Source organism: Vulpes lagopus, chromosome 13 (genome assembly GCF_018345385.1).
Source record: "Vulpes lagopus strain Blue_001 chromosome 13, ASM1834538v1, whole genome shotgun sequence".
In the NCBI taxonomy this organism is placed as follows: Eukaryota; Metazoa; Chordata; class Mammalia; order Carnivora; family Canidae; genus Vulpes; species Vulpes lagopus.
Window position 1 is genome coordinate 55,890,123 of NC_054836.1, and position 13,970 is coordinate 55,904,092.

At 41.2% G+C, this 13,970-nt stretch overlaps 1 protein-coding gene across 10 annotated transcripts in view; it reads left to right on the forward strand.

Moving 5' to 3' along the window:
* ST7 (suppression of tumorigenicity 7) overlaps positions 1–13,970 on the forward strand; it is a 240,027-nt gene that overhangs the window by 180,145 nt on the left and 45,912 nt on the right. For all 10 annotated transcript variants that reach the window (XM_041727674.1, XM_041727676.1, XM_041727673.1 and 7 more), the window contains one exon: positions 508–622. In XM_041727674.1, the coding sequence (XP_041583608.1) occupies positions 508–622 (115 nt within the window). The remainder of the gene's footprint in view (positions 1–507; positions 623–13,970) is intronic.

Consider the following 13,970-nt stretch of genomic DNA (forward strand, 5'->3'; position numbering starts at 1 on the left):
TTTTCTCAACCCTTCTATCGCCTTCTAGTTCTTTTCCTGCTTTTTCTCCAAAACTTTGTCACCAGGCCGCTCCAAAAGAAGAGTGCCTGCTTGCTTCCCTTTCTGTTCTCTGGCTTTCATCAAACTGCTCTTGACGAAGTTAAACTGTCAACGCCTGTGAGGTACAGTGTTCAACCTTTACCTAATTTGCCGCTATCGTATTTTAATATTACTGAGTGCTACCTCTAAGCATCGTGTTCAGTTTTTATGAAACCTCCTCTCTTTGGGATTTTCTTCCATCTTAGTTCTCGCTACTTCAAAGCTGCCATTTTCCCAAAATAGCAGGAAAAGATTTGAACGTTTAATTCTTCACAAAATAATAATTGTTATGAATGCTTATAATTCAGTATCTCCTATCCTTCTAAAACTATACTTTTTCGTCATATGAATATGTCATAGTTTAGTACTTGTGACACTTTTAGAAAGTAAGAAATATATATTAATTATCCTTGATTTCTTCTTTCCTAGTTAATGAAGGAGTTCCCCTTGCTGAGCATGTTCAACATCCATGAAAACCTTTTAGAAGCCCTTCTGGAACTACAAGCATATGCTGATGTTCAGGCAGTCTTAGCAAAGTATGATGGTAAGTTCTTGGTATCTTTATCTACTTGAGTATTAGAGAGTATTTTTCTCTTCTTGTTGTGTTTCGTGTGATTAGATCGGAAAGATCATTTCACATAGTACAGGACTTTGATAACGATCCACTTAGAGAATTTTCACCTACAGTTTTATGATGGCATTTTATAGGATCTGAGAGTTTAATGGTTGGTTAGTGGGGCCAGAAGTGTCCAGTGGTCTGCGCTACATTCCTGTCCCCCCTCCCAGTAGGTTCCCTTTCTCCTCTTCCTGTCAACAGGAGCTATTTATGCACTGCTTTAGTGCCGCCATGGTCGGGATCGCTCAGAACCTCTGCAGGCCCCACATATCCTGTTGGGACAGCCCCGACTGTTCGAGCTCCTGCTAGGACCCCACGTCGGATGACTGTGACCACTCCTGTTTGGTCATGTTGATCCTTTGAAGCAACGTAGAACAGCTAGTAGCCCTTACTACAGCCCTTGCGACAGCTCAGGAAATATTTGAAGATAAAAGTAAGGTGCCCTTCGTCCCAGGTCTTCTCCTTCTTAGCTTGTCACCTTTTCTCTGTTTCAGAAAATGATCTTGACTCCTATCTTTTTGAGGCCACCAGGCAGGAATTCCTGATCGTCCCCCCTTTCTGCTACACCTACACATTTTCTCAACCAGGGAATATCCTACCCCCCCCTTCACCCCCATTTCTTTACGTGAAGGGCTTTGAAGTTCCTTCATTCAGGTTACTTACCCATGAGCTTATTTCATTTTGCCATTTCTTAATAAACCAGAAAAATAAACTGACACATCTCAGAGATTTCCAAACTCTTGTGTTATGTTGCCATTGTCTGCGAATTCACTGTTTGATGAATTGCATATGAATTATCCACATAAATTCCCTGCCATGACGTAGCTCCTGGAATCTCTGCAGAATTTTATATTATTCTACCTATTTCGTTAACTCTCTTCCCAAGATAAACATGTTTGCTTATAGAATGGATGTTAGGGGGTGATTACCACACGCTCATTTTTTGCTTTAAAAAGTATTCTGTTTCTAGTAAGCATCTTCAGGACATTTAAAGAACTACTCAGGTCAAAATTTCCAGGAATTCTTCAGACACATAGAACAAAGGATTTTATTTTAACACACAGTTCTTCATAAGGGATCCCTGAAGCAGGTTGGAGTTGTTACCTCCTACAGTTGGGGAAACTGAGGCACTGGCGACTTAGCTGTGTTTTGTTGTTTATTTGTTAATTCTTGCTCAAATCAGTGGAAGCTATAAGCCCGCAGCCAGTGATGGCATTACTTGGCCTGTGCAAACATAAGCACCCCGTGTAACAAGATACAGGCTACCTAGTATGGAACTGATTTTAGGAAGAGAGAAAAGTATTTGTGGCGTGCTTGACAGTAAACAAAATAAAGACTGTTTGGCCTTCATGTCAGCTCACTTTTGTTCTCTGTTTACTTGCTGGGATCTCACTATTTGGCTGATCTTGGGAATCGAAGCCAGAAGGCTACCTCATAAGCAAAATGCTCATACACCGAGGGTCTTTTGGTACGAAAGGAACCCAGTCCCGTGTACCTGGGTTCAGGTGGCCGTCACATTTCCCAGCTGCTCCCCTGTAGCCGTTGTGCCATAGCAGCATTCTGGTGTTCCCATCCCTCGTGCTGACCTATGCTCAACCCACTACACCAAGGCTTAGGAAAAAAGATCTAACTGGTAGAGCCTTTGATACCTCAAGTCTCGTAAGGCTCCTCTCGCAGCGATCTCAGCTCATTACAGACATCATCAGCTTTGTGTTATAAGACCGATTGTAAAATGGAGAAATGAACTCATTTGGAGCTTTCTGTGATCTCTATCAATCCCATTGCACAGCCTCAGCTCCACAACAACCAAACGCTGATTTATTAGATTCTGATAACATATGTTCACATTATTTGTTACAACAGCCCGTCCCACCCTCCGCTAAATCTTGGCTCACACTTTGCAAAATTCCTTCGTCGCGAATGGACAAACTCACCATACCAGGGCCCTTGTGTTGAGCTTTGTTTATGTTGTGTACCTGGCAACAGAGATGATGTTCTTATTCATTATTCATGGAAAAAGAGCCTCATTAGTGGCAGGACACAAACTGTTGCTGAGATGCCTTGGTAGGAGTTTTGAGTTCAGCAGTTGTCAATAGACTGCAGATGACCTAACCCCGACTGAATTCTGGAGGGTGTTTTGGTGAGGACTTGGCCCAGGCCTGTGTCATTTACAGTAGAAATAAAATGAAGTGGCTGCTGAAGTTATTGTTCTTGTAGAATGAGCAGCAGCCACACAAGACCGTTAAAAAATCCGCCTCTTGTTTCTCACCCCACACCATAAAAGGGGCTCTTTCAAGGCCATCCCGGCTGCTTTTCCTGGAGACCCAAAGGATCTTGACTGGGTTGTTGCCTCATTTTTCTGGCCCTGTGCAAGAAAGTGTGGGTGCTTTAGAGGGCTTGGAGTACAGACAGCAGTTAGGGGCGCCCTGTTCTTCACCCTAGTTCGGATGTCATCAGTCTTATCCACGAGATGCTGGAGACAGTACTTTGAATCCCAGCCTCTCCATCCCTCTTGATGGAGCCACACCCAGAGCAGCAAGATTATATGTTATCTTTGCAAATTGGAATGCTCTGGTTGGGTAGCTATTTCTTGGATGGTTTATGGGTACAGCGGTCCTCCTTTATTACTTTTGCTAGGTGGCCGAATTTTTCAAATAGCGTGTTGGGAAGTGACACAGTAGGATTTGTGCTGCTTCCCTGACCTTTGCAGAAAGGATTTAGAAATACGACAAGGCACAGGGGTGGGGGGTGCGGGGAGCCAACATGTTCAAAGGAAGGAGGGAGGTAACATATATCCCTTTGCCTCATTCTTTTTGTTCTCCGTCTTTAAAAAAATTTTTTTTGGCTTTGAGTTTTCAAAGTGACATTTACAAACTCCTCTTACGGTGAAGCACCTGGATCCCTAGTAGGATGGCCAGTTAATTGGTCATACCTCCGTGTAATCTGTAGTCTAATTTAATTTTGCCCTTGAGATAACTTCTCGTGTTACATTATTCCAGCCATTAGTCTGAAGTGCTGTCTTGCTGTCCTCAGGAGTTTTTATACTCTTTTTTCAATTCACTAACCCACATTATGGGTGGGCAGTTTTTTATCCAGGTCCTTCATACAACAGCAGCAACAACTAGCATTATTGAGTTCTTATATTTTGCCAGGGTCGGGTATGAGTAAGCTCCACAGATGAACTCACTTATGCATACGAGGCCAACACTGTTATCACTCCTGTTTTATAGCGGTGGTAACTGTACAGAGATAAGTAACTTGTTCAAATGAAGAGCCTAAGAGTCAGAGTAAAGCCATGGAGAGAAAAGAGACAAACTGAGGTCAGTTTTTGTCTAATAAGATGTGAATTCGATGAGGGAAAGAAAGCCAGAATAAAAACTGAGGTGGTCTGACTCCAGGCCTACGGTCTTGGCCGTCATGCTTCCACTGTCTCTGCTGTTGGCGGTATCTTTTTTTTTTTTTTTTTGGCGGTATCCTTTTAATTGCTTTTCATTAATGCCGTTCTTCTTGTTATTATTAGCTTCAGTTTATCAAGAACCTACCGTGTGCCAAGCAGGTTATGCATATTACCCGTAACCCTCAATAACCTTGCAAGGAGATAGTTATTCCATTTCTGCAGATGCAGAAACTGAGGCTGGTGAGTTTAAGTAACTTTCAAGACCACATTCCTTGAAAACTGCAGAACTGGGATTCAAATCCAGGTCTATCCGGCTCTAAAAGCCCATGTGTTTTCCATAAATGTAAGCCTTGCTGAAATGACTTGCTCTGCCTCTCTCGCTCCTTTTAGAAAGGCATGAATGAGGTGGGCTGGAGCTGTAGTGCACACTTCCAGTGATGCCAGATTGTCTTTTAAGATTCCCTTTTAATCATTCCTTAAGAACTTGGTATATCTCTGCTTGTCTTTCTGAAACTGCCTTCAAAAATGGCTTTCTCTTCTCAGTCACCTTGTGCCTGATTTCTTTGTCACAAAGGGAGTTTGATGTATGGTGTTGATTTAATTTGAGTTCGTCATCTTTTTTTTTTTATTTCTAGTCATACATTAGTTATAAACACAAATGTTTTTTAAGATCATTAAGTCATCAGAACCTTCTTTTAGAACCATCGAGAAAGTTGTTACAAGCTTTGGGTTGCCTTTCAAAGGAGCTTATAGGCCACCTACGTTGAAAACTGAAGTCTCAAAGATTAGGGTGATAACGTGGAAAAGAATTCATGCGTTTTTTATTCATTATCATTTGTGCATTTCAACGTTAGAAGAATCTTATAGAGCAAGTGGATGCGAGTGTGATTGCTGCAAGTTACCTTTGGGAGCATCTAGTTTTGTCTGTCTCAAGTTAGCAAATTTGTCACGAGAATTAAAGAAGTTAATCCATGTTAAATATTTAGAACAGTGTGGGGTACACGTTAAGCATTCAGTAACTCTTCGCCGTTATGAAGAGCCAAGAGCCCTCCTGAACTTCACCACTGTTCTCAATCAGTTTTGTTCGAAAGGAAGACCACATATAAACTGTCAGTTAAAATAAGAGAATAAGAGCCCTGGCTTGTGCCCAGAGTTAAGGCCTGTTACTAAAATGAATTATGGATCTAATAGGACATGTAGATAGATAAATATTTGATAAGAATGGAAATGCTGAATTGCATCTACAAACAATTCTTAAACTTTTGGAAAGCTGAAAAAAAAAAATGCCAGAGATTTTCATTCCTGATCAAAAGACAAATTGTTTTAGCCTTGGGGCAGTTTGCACCAGTGGCGATATAAATCCAAGCTCTTTTGGATATTTACTCCATTAGGTCATTTAGTGATTGCCCTTAATTTGGTGACAGAAATTTCCTTGCGAGGGACAAACTGGTCTGTTATATAGTCACGAATGTTATATAAATGCAACAACTGTATCAAGACCATTTTTACGGTGCCATCAAGCCCATCCTAAATTAGCATTATTATCTGCCATCTGGTAATGTGCAGAGGGTATACTTTCAAGAACAGGACATATTTCTAACACTGGGGGAAATACTTTCATCTCAGTAGATTGAAAACAGAGTTTCTAAAGAAAGCATTAGGGAATTACTCTATGTTGAGACTATTCAGACAATAAGCTTTTTGCTGATACCGTTTTGCAGAGTCAGCATGTAGTTATAAGTAAAAATTTCGTAAACCGTGTTCATTGCCCAAGGCCTTATAACTAACACAGGCTACTCAACTATCATCACAGTTCCTTTGAAGTGGTCACCGGATACCCTGTCTTTTCATTAGGCTATTTTCCATTTATGTTTAAGGAATAGGCACGAATAAGAGGGATTGGAGATGCCAGGAGGACCAGTGAGTAAAATCTGCTTTCAGGTCCCCAGCATCAGGCTTTGAGCCTCACGCAGTCCAGACTTCCGAAACAGTGCTTTTCAGTCAAGTGTGTAGTTCTGAGTTACGATGCCACCGGCACAACAGCTTCTGGGATTTATCTCCTACAAAACCAGGCTGCATTTAAGAAAGAAGGTTTGAAATGCAGTCAGTCCCCAGTGACAGACTGTAAGCCTGGTCTAGCATCCTTCTCTGGGCTGGCCCTTACGGAAAGATCAAGGATACCAAGATAAATGTTGAAGAGCATCTGTAAAAGTGGGCAAATGAATCACATCACTGCTTCAAAGAAGCACATAATTAGCACTGATACCGTGGGCTGCGGCTTCAGGCTGCTAAGGATGAGTCACGGAGAAATGATGGCCCCTTTATAACTTTGCACTGGGTGCCCCGCTGACTTGGAAACCAACAGGTAGATCTGTCAAGAGAACTCGGCCTTTGAAGTTAGCAACTGATTGACTATCATATCATACATGCAGCGAGTAGGAGTTCTAACAATCGATGTCATTTTAATAAAGACTATATGCACGAGAAGCTTCTATTGTCTCTGATGATGGAAAACGTTTATGAATGCATACATTTGTAATTCACATCGCTGGCACGTGAGCAAACCCTTGAAATTTATAGTGGCTTTAGTAATCCTTATTGCCTAGTTATCATAGTTTACCAACGTGACATCCCTCCCCAGCCAGCCATTACCGTCCTATAAACTGCTGTGTTTGACTCCGGGGCACTAGGCACACAAGGGCTCTGTGACACAGACCTTCTGGGGTAATCCAATCCAAAAGTTGCAAATAACATCTGGTGTTTGGCTTTGTGGCATAAGATGAATTTTTCTGGGTGTAGTTGAGTCTGCGTCGGCTGCCCCTCCCCCTGCCCCAAATTACTAAGGTCACGTAGTATTTCCCGATTGAATCATTGAACTCCCAGGTGGCACATCTTTTTGAAGTTTTGTATATCAATCCTTTTTATTTCTTCAGTGCACTTTTTCCCTTTAGTTGAAAGGGGACCTTGGATTGGCTTTTTAAAGGTGGGACAAAGAGACCTCACACTGTCTGGAACCAAAAAAAAAAAAGAAAGAAAAAGAATTCTAAGGACAGAATTCTACATTTTTATTGTTTCCTTTGTATCACATCGTGTACGGAAGTAAACTGAGAAATCGTATTGAAGGAAGCCCCATGGAGGACAGCCTCGCATAACGGGACGGTAGTAGCACATCTAGTCCAGACACAGGTCAGGAAGGAGAAATAGGCTATATTTTTTGTTTGTTTGGTCCTTCGGGTTAGGGCTCCGAAAATATCTGTCAAGGCCAAGTGTGGTGGATTCATATAAACTCCCAGACTGTCAGTGTGTTACCTGACCGAGGAAAAGTACTTGATACTCCGTAATCTTAAATGATTACAGGGAGTATTAGGTTAATTTCTTTCCAAATTCATTCAGCAAGGATCCATCAAATCCTTATAATGAAAATACAAACTTTTAGGTGCGTTCAGAGTCACAGATGAATATAATCTATTCTGTGTTGCCGAGAAGCCTTCAGTCTGGTGGGGAAAGATAGAAAATGACAACAACAACAGAAAAACCCCAGAACCACCCACAGTAAATTGAGGTGGGATGAATCAGTGCTCGGTGAATCTGTTTCCAACATGCTAAAGTGGTGCAGAGAAGCTCTTTGAGAGCAAGCCCTGTGTTCTCTTCTCCTTGGACGCTCGTGTGCGAGGGTAGACGTTCAGAGCAGCTGTCGTGAGTGCGTGGCTTCTTAGGTGGAGATGCACCAGGACACGGTGTCCTCGCCTGCGGGGTGCTTGGCTTATTAATGCTAGCTGCTACCCTTGAAAATATTGTCTTGGAATCATCGATACGAAATTGACCCTCGATTGACCTAGCTCATGCATAGGAACAGTAACGATCCTTTTAAAATCACATCTTGATTATTATGAGTGTAGATGAACAAAAGGAAATTAGGTCAAAAAGATTATCACTGATAAAACTGTTCTCTGTAAAGTTTTGCCCCATGGGTTTTTCTGAGACACATCAAATTGACAGTTTTACTCCAAATTACATAAATTTCTCCCAAGATTATTACACTGAATTTCAGTTTTGCTATTAGGAGCATTTATGGCTTTTGAAAACTTAAGAGTCATTCTCCCTGAGATGACCTTTCCCTTCAGTGGCCTTGTTCCCATAACGGGTCCTAGGGAGCCAGAAGAGGTGTGGTTTGCCTTCCTTGTTTTTGGCCCCAAACCCTTCTACTTCCCTTCAACCTTGTCAGCTTGTACTCTTGCTTTCTTCCTGCCTCACTTGTAAACTCCGCTGCTGTTGCAAACAGATATCTGGCTTTAGAACCAGTACAGTGTCATCTATTTTGCTGGAATGCCATAAGCAACAATAACTGCAGTGCACATGTTTGAGAAATAACAAGTTTCTGATTCCGTGTTAGTACACCCAGCCATCCTGACCCTTTTGGCTTCCAGAAGCTAAATTAGGTGTGAGTGTTTGCATGTCAAAGGTGGCCAATACCAAAGGATTTGAGATGTTAGTACATCAGCTTGAGATTTCATTCAACAAACACATCCACCATGTTTCGGACGTTGTTTTGGTGCGAGGGTACAAAGTGAAGAAACACACAGCTTTAACTCCTAACACACACCATGTAAGTAGGAAAGGGACGTAAGAAAACAATTGCTGTAAAGACTGCAATAGTAGCCCAATATGGAAGGGCCATCCTACCCAGGGGGAAGTAAAGGGAAGTCTGCCCGGGGGAGGTGGCATCTGAGTTGAGCCAGACAGTGAAACTATTAGAGACAAAGACCATATGGAAAGGTTCAAGAGGAGGATTGACCCAGTTTCCGTGGAGTATTCCATGTATCCTACAAAGCAGGGATGGTGGAGGGCTGCGGCAAAGAGCCGAAGATGCATTGCATGAGTTGAGTAAGGACTGGACCTCAACAAGCTTTGGACCTAATTCTACAGGCCGCGGAGAGACCAGGAGGCAGTCTTAGCAGGGATGGGGTCCATCTGACCTCAGAGTGGAGAGAGCGGCACAGTAGATTCATACTCTGCCCTTTTTTGACTCGAGGTGGTTAAGGGAAGAGCACACGGTGTAGAGGGACTAGGACAGGAAGGGCTGCAGTGCCACTGAAGGGCACTGGGGACGTGGTTTCAGACCGCAGAGAAGCAGAATTCTATCTGTTAGGGAGATATCTGGTAGGTTTTCAACGAGAAAGTATAAAAGAACCATTAGAGTTTGGTTTTCTTCTTTAAACAACAAATGGGAATCCCAGTGCAGAAACTTTTTTATTTCCTGGGTTATCAGAGCTTCCTTTTTAAAGCTCTAAGCACTTGATTTCATTTGGTTTCTAGTGATGTCTTAACTACAGGAAATGGAGGTCTGTGTAGACCTAGTGTAACTGTAGATAATCTGCCAGGGGAGTGTAACTAAGACACAGTCAGAGCCTGCCGGGACTCCTGCAGCCCATTAACACCTAACTACTTCTGCTCAGACAGGGACACGGGGAGAAGAAAATGTGGCATGTGGGGAACAGGTGGAGTGTCCCCCTAGGCTTTACAGGTTCTGAACTTGGAGACATGCCTGCCTGTGGATGCAGATCGACGTGTCTCATTTGCTAAAAGCAAAGCATCTGATCAATTCTTGCCATGCTGACTACTTGTTCAGCTGCTACTAAAGTAGGCAAAGCCTGAGAGTCATTAATATGCCGAATTTAACTTTTACCAAACTGGAAGAACCTTAAGAGAAGGAGATCGTGTTATCTTACAGCTCATAGTAGTAAAAGAAGGGAGCGCTAGTCGTTGCCAGATTTCCTGAATCCAAAAACAAACAAAAGCCAAAACCTTTTTTAAGGTTACCCCTTCTTTAAGTCGGAGGAAAGATAAATATAAACCTCTAACTTGAGATTCAGTGAACAGCTTTGTGCTGGCACCACTGGGCATAGGAGACCGAGAGATTTTTAAGTGGAAATAGTTCAAGAGAGATGGGAGATTCTCAAAGATGACATTATAGTTATTCCCAGTGGAAAGAAAATGTAAAGGAAACACAAATGATTAAAGTGTATGAAAGGTCAGAGTGACAAATAGTTGAATAAGTGTATACAAGTGGGGTAGAAACCTGTAAGCAGGTGTTTAGGGTTGTTAACGTCCAGAAGAACCTAAAGTCTCAAGACTGCCCTTGTGAAGTTGTTTTCTTTTTTTTTTTTCAATAATAAATTTATTTTTTATTGGTGTTCAATTTGCCAACATACAGAATAACACCCAGTGCTCATCCCGTCAAGTGCCCCCCTCAGTGCCCGCCACCCAGTCACCCTGACCCCCTGCCCTCCTCCCCGTCCACCACCCCTAGTTTTTTTCCCAGAGTTAGGAGTCTTTCATGTTCTGTCTCCCTTTCTGATATTTCCCACTTATTTTTTCTCCTTTCCCCTTTATTCCTTTGCACTATTATTTATATTCCCCAAATGAATGAGACCATATAATGTTTGTCCTTGAAGTTGTTTTCCAAGCAAAATGATGAAGAAAGTACAAGAGAATGACAATAAAGAAAACAGAAGCAAGCATCGCATTGGCAGTACAGGATGGTGATGGGACCTGGCGTTGCAAGGCCGGTTCTATCACTAACTAGTTACCCGGCTCTTAAACATACCATTTAGCTTTTCTGATCTTGTATTTTTTTCATCTGTAAAATAAAAGATTTTTGACCTTCATGGTTGTGTGCTGCTGTCCAATTCTTTGATCTATCTTGTAGAGCTCTTGTTTGGAGAAGATAGTTAATGTGTTAATAATTTGATGAAAATATACTTTTATTCATTCTTATTTATTATTTGCCCTCAATACTTTTGATTTTGGGGGGGGGGGTTAGAATTTCAACAAATAAGTCAATCACAGTAAAATTCTAGGAGATGATCATGTGTTTTTTAACATTTAGGAAGGAAAGAGATGATTGAAGCTCCAACATGGATTTACAAAGGAAGTTGTGCTAAATAAAAATAGTGGATCTAAAAATATTTGTAGTTTATACAATAGTCTTTAAATGTTTCTTACTAATTTAAATGGCCATCTTCTTCATATTTCTGAATTAGAGGAATGCCATAGACATATGTATATATTTAATTAAAATATTTGATAATGTTTTGAATGGTACCTTCTTAGGTACTATGGAGCAGTATAGTCAGATGCCAATTGTATCATGATAAATGGTGTGATTTAGTGGTACAAGAGGTACATCTAATATCTATTAAAACTATTAATAAATGGCATAATTTAATGGTTTAAATAGTGTATGTAATACCTGTTATTAACATTAATAAATGGTTGTGCAGACCACTGCAAATTTAGGGTGATCCCTAGAATACCATTCCTGGATCCTCTCCTTGGTATTGCCATGGTCAGTATTTTTTTTTAAGATTTTATTTATTTATTTGGGGGAGAGAGAGAGTGCAGGCAGGGGGAGAGGGAGGATGAGGGACAGAGGGAGATGCAGGCTCCCCACTGAGCAGGGAGCCCAATGTGGGACTTGTTCCCAGGACCCTGGGGTCATGACCTGAGCCAAAGGCAAGAAGCTTAATGGACTGAGCCACCCAGGCGTTCCCATGGTCAGTATCTTTATAAATCAGACCTTGTAGACAACATAGCAAACAGTTCAAAATCATGAGTTCATATTTGTTTTAACTATGTGATATTGGCATATTTCTTAAACCATTATATGCCTCACTTTCCCCATCTATAAAAGAGGGCTACTGATAAGTCCTATCTCAGAGAGTTGCTCTGAGAATTAAGTAGAATAATGTATATAAGTGACTAGCACCTGTGCCTGGCACTTATTAAGCCCTTGATAAATGTTAGCAGTAATTTAGATGATGATAATGATCACTTGGTGAGGAAGGTAGGCTTATGAACTGTATGGAACAAAGCTGTGGGTGGTAGCTTGAGTCAGAATGATGACTAATAAGCTAGAAGGATATTCTGAAACCATTAGGACTTAATGGTTTAGGTTTCATTTTGAGATTTAAAATCGAATGGAATCAAATATTAAACCCTGCTTATAGGTTCATAAATTTTCATGGCTTAAGTAAAAGAGAAAAGACTTGGCTTTGGCTGAAATCAATTTGAATAGAACCTGGGGGATTTTGTTGACGACACCGTCACAGGAACCAGTAAAGACTTGTAGCTGCTGAACACCAGGGCCGTCCTAGCTGTTATTCGGAGAGGTGGCATGGCTGGGGGTCCTCAGACTATACATTTCCCTTGAGCTCTGGGGGAGGTTTCTGAGATTTAGAAGATGATTTCCACTTCTGATTCTCATATTTTGAAATCACTCATGGCTCCATGCCAAAAATAAACGAAAAGTCCTGAAGAATAGGTCAGTTGAGGAATTTAGAAGTATTTATCCTGGAACAGATTAGGTTTAGAGGAGATAGTGTCACCGTTTTAATATTTGAAAGGCTGGTGAGAAATAATCAGGTTCTGTTTCGTTACGGAAGGCAAAACTAGTAAGTAATTTTTAGATAAGGATTCATGGAAGAGGGGTAGAATGATAAAAGGCAACTGAAATGTTATGGAAGTTAGGCTGAAGTAAGAGAAGACAGCTTCAGGTGGCACAGGACTATACGTTTGTGTTTTAAAAGTTTTTTTTTTTTTAATTGGCGTTAAATTATATACAGTAACATGCACAAATCTAAAGTGTAGAGCGAGATGACTTTTCTCTTTAATATACACGTGTGTTATCACCACCTGGGATCATAGAACTTTCCATCATCTCCAAAGGTTGCCTCATGCCCCCCCTTCTGGCCAGTAACTGCCCTCCAACCCAGAAGTAACCGTTTTTCGGGCCTCTGTCATCATAGATCCTGCGACAAACTCCCTACAACTACTTTGGGGCGCTGTGTACCAGTTTAAACATGTATCTGTTTTCTGACTCAGCAGTTCCATTTCCAACTACGTATCTGTGAGGATGCTCACAACCGCCTTATTCATAACAGCCCCGAACTGGGAAACAACCCAAACAGCCCCTTTGCAAGAGAAGAAACATGTCGTGGTATATCCACACAATGAACTACTTCTCAGCGATAGAAAAGGATCAAGGACTGATACTTGCTACTGTAGGGACGAATCTCAGACCCGGGCCAGACCCGAAGGAGTACGTACTCGGTGATTCCAACTACAGGACGTTCAAAATTGTAGATTTTAATGAAATACCTTCGTGACAATTTGATTTTGAATATCTGCGACAGTTGGAGAAAACTCCTTCCCTTTCAGAAAAGGGCCTGTATGAAACAAAAGATGGCCAAGAGGTGGAAGGAGATTTAAACTAAAGCCAGGAGTTCAGCTTTGCTTAAGTGACAAACATGTATTTAGCGTTCCTTGTTTTTGGAATTATATGATATCTCCTTATTTCCTTTCTTTTTATTTCCTTATTGTATTTGAATTGTTTGTTTGGATTTATTTTATTCTTCCTGAAATTTTCCCCCCTTATTCTTTTATAACAGCAAATATCTGTGCCATTACCTAAGATTATTTATTCCCTTAATCATATATTCCGTGGCATCTACTTTTTTTTTTTAAACCGTTCTTCCTGGAGCATTCTAACCTCCGGCTCAGATATGGTCCAGTTGAGTTCTAGGCAAGTTTTACAGCTGTTTTTAGAATGACTTCTCTGAACATATTCCTTTGCTAAAAACATTACTTTTTTTTAAAGATTTTATTTATTTATTTATTCATGAGACACAGAGAGAGGCAGAGACACAGGCAGAGGAAGAAGCAGGCTTCATGCAGGGAGCCCGATGTGGAACTCGATCCCAGGACCCTGGGATCACAGCCTGAGCCCAAGGGAGACACTCAACCACTGAGCCACCCAAGCGTCCCAAGAACATTATTTTTTTAGCTAACATTTTTCTCATTCTTGGTTTCTTTTTATAA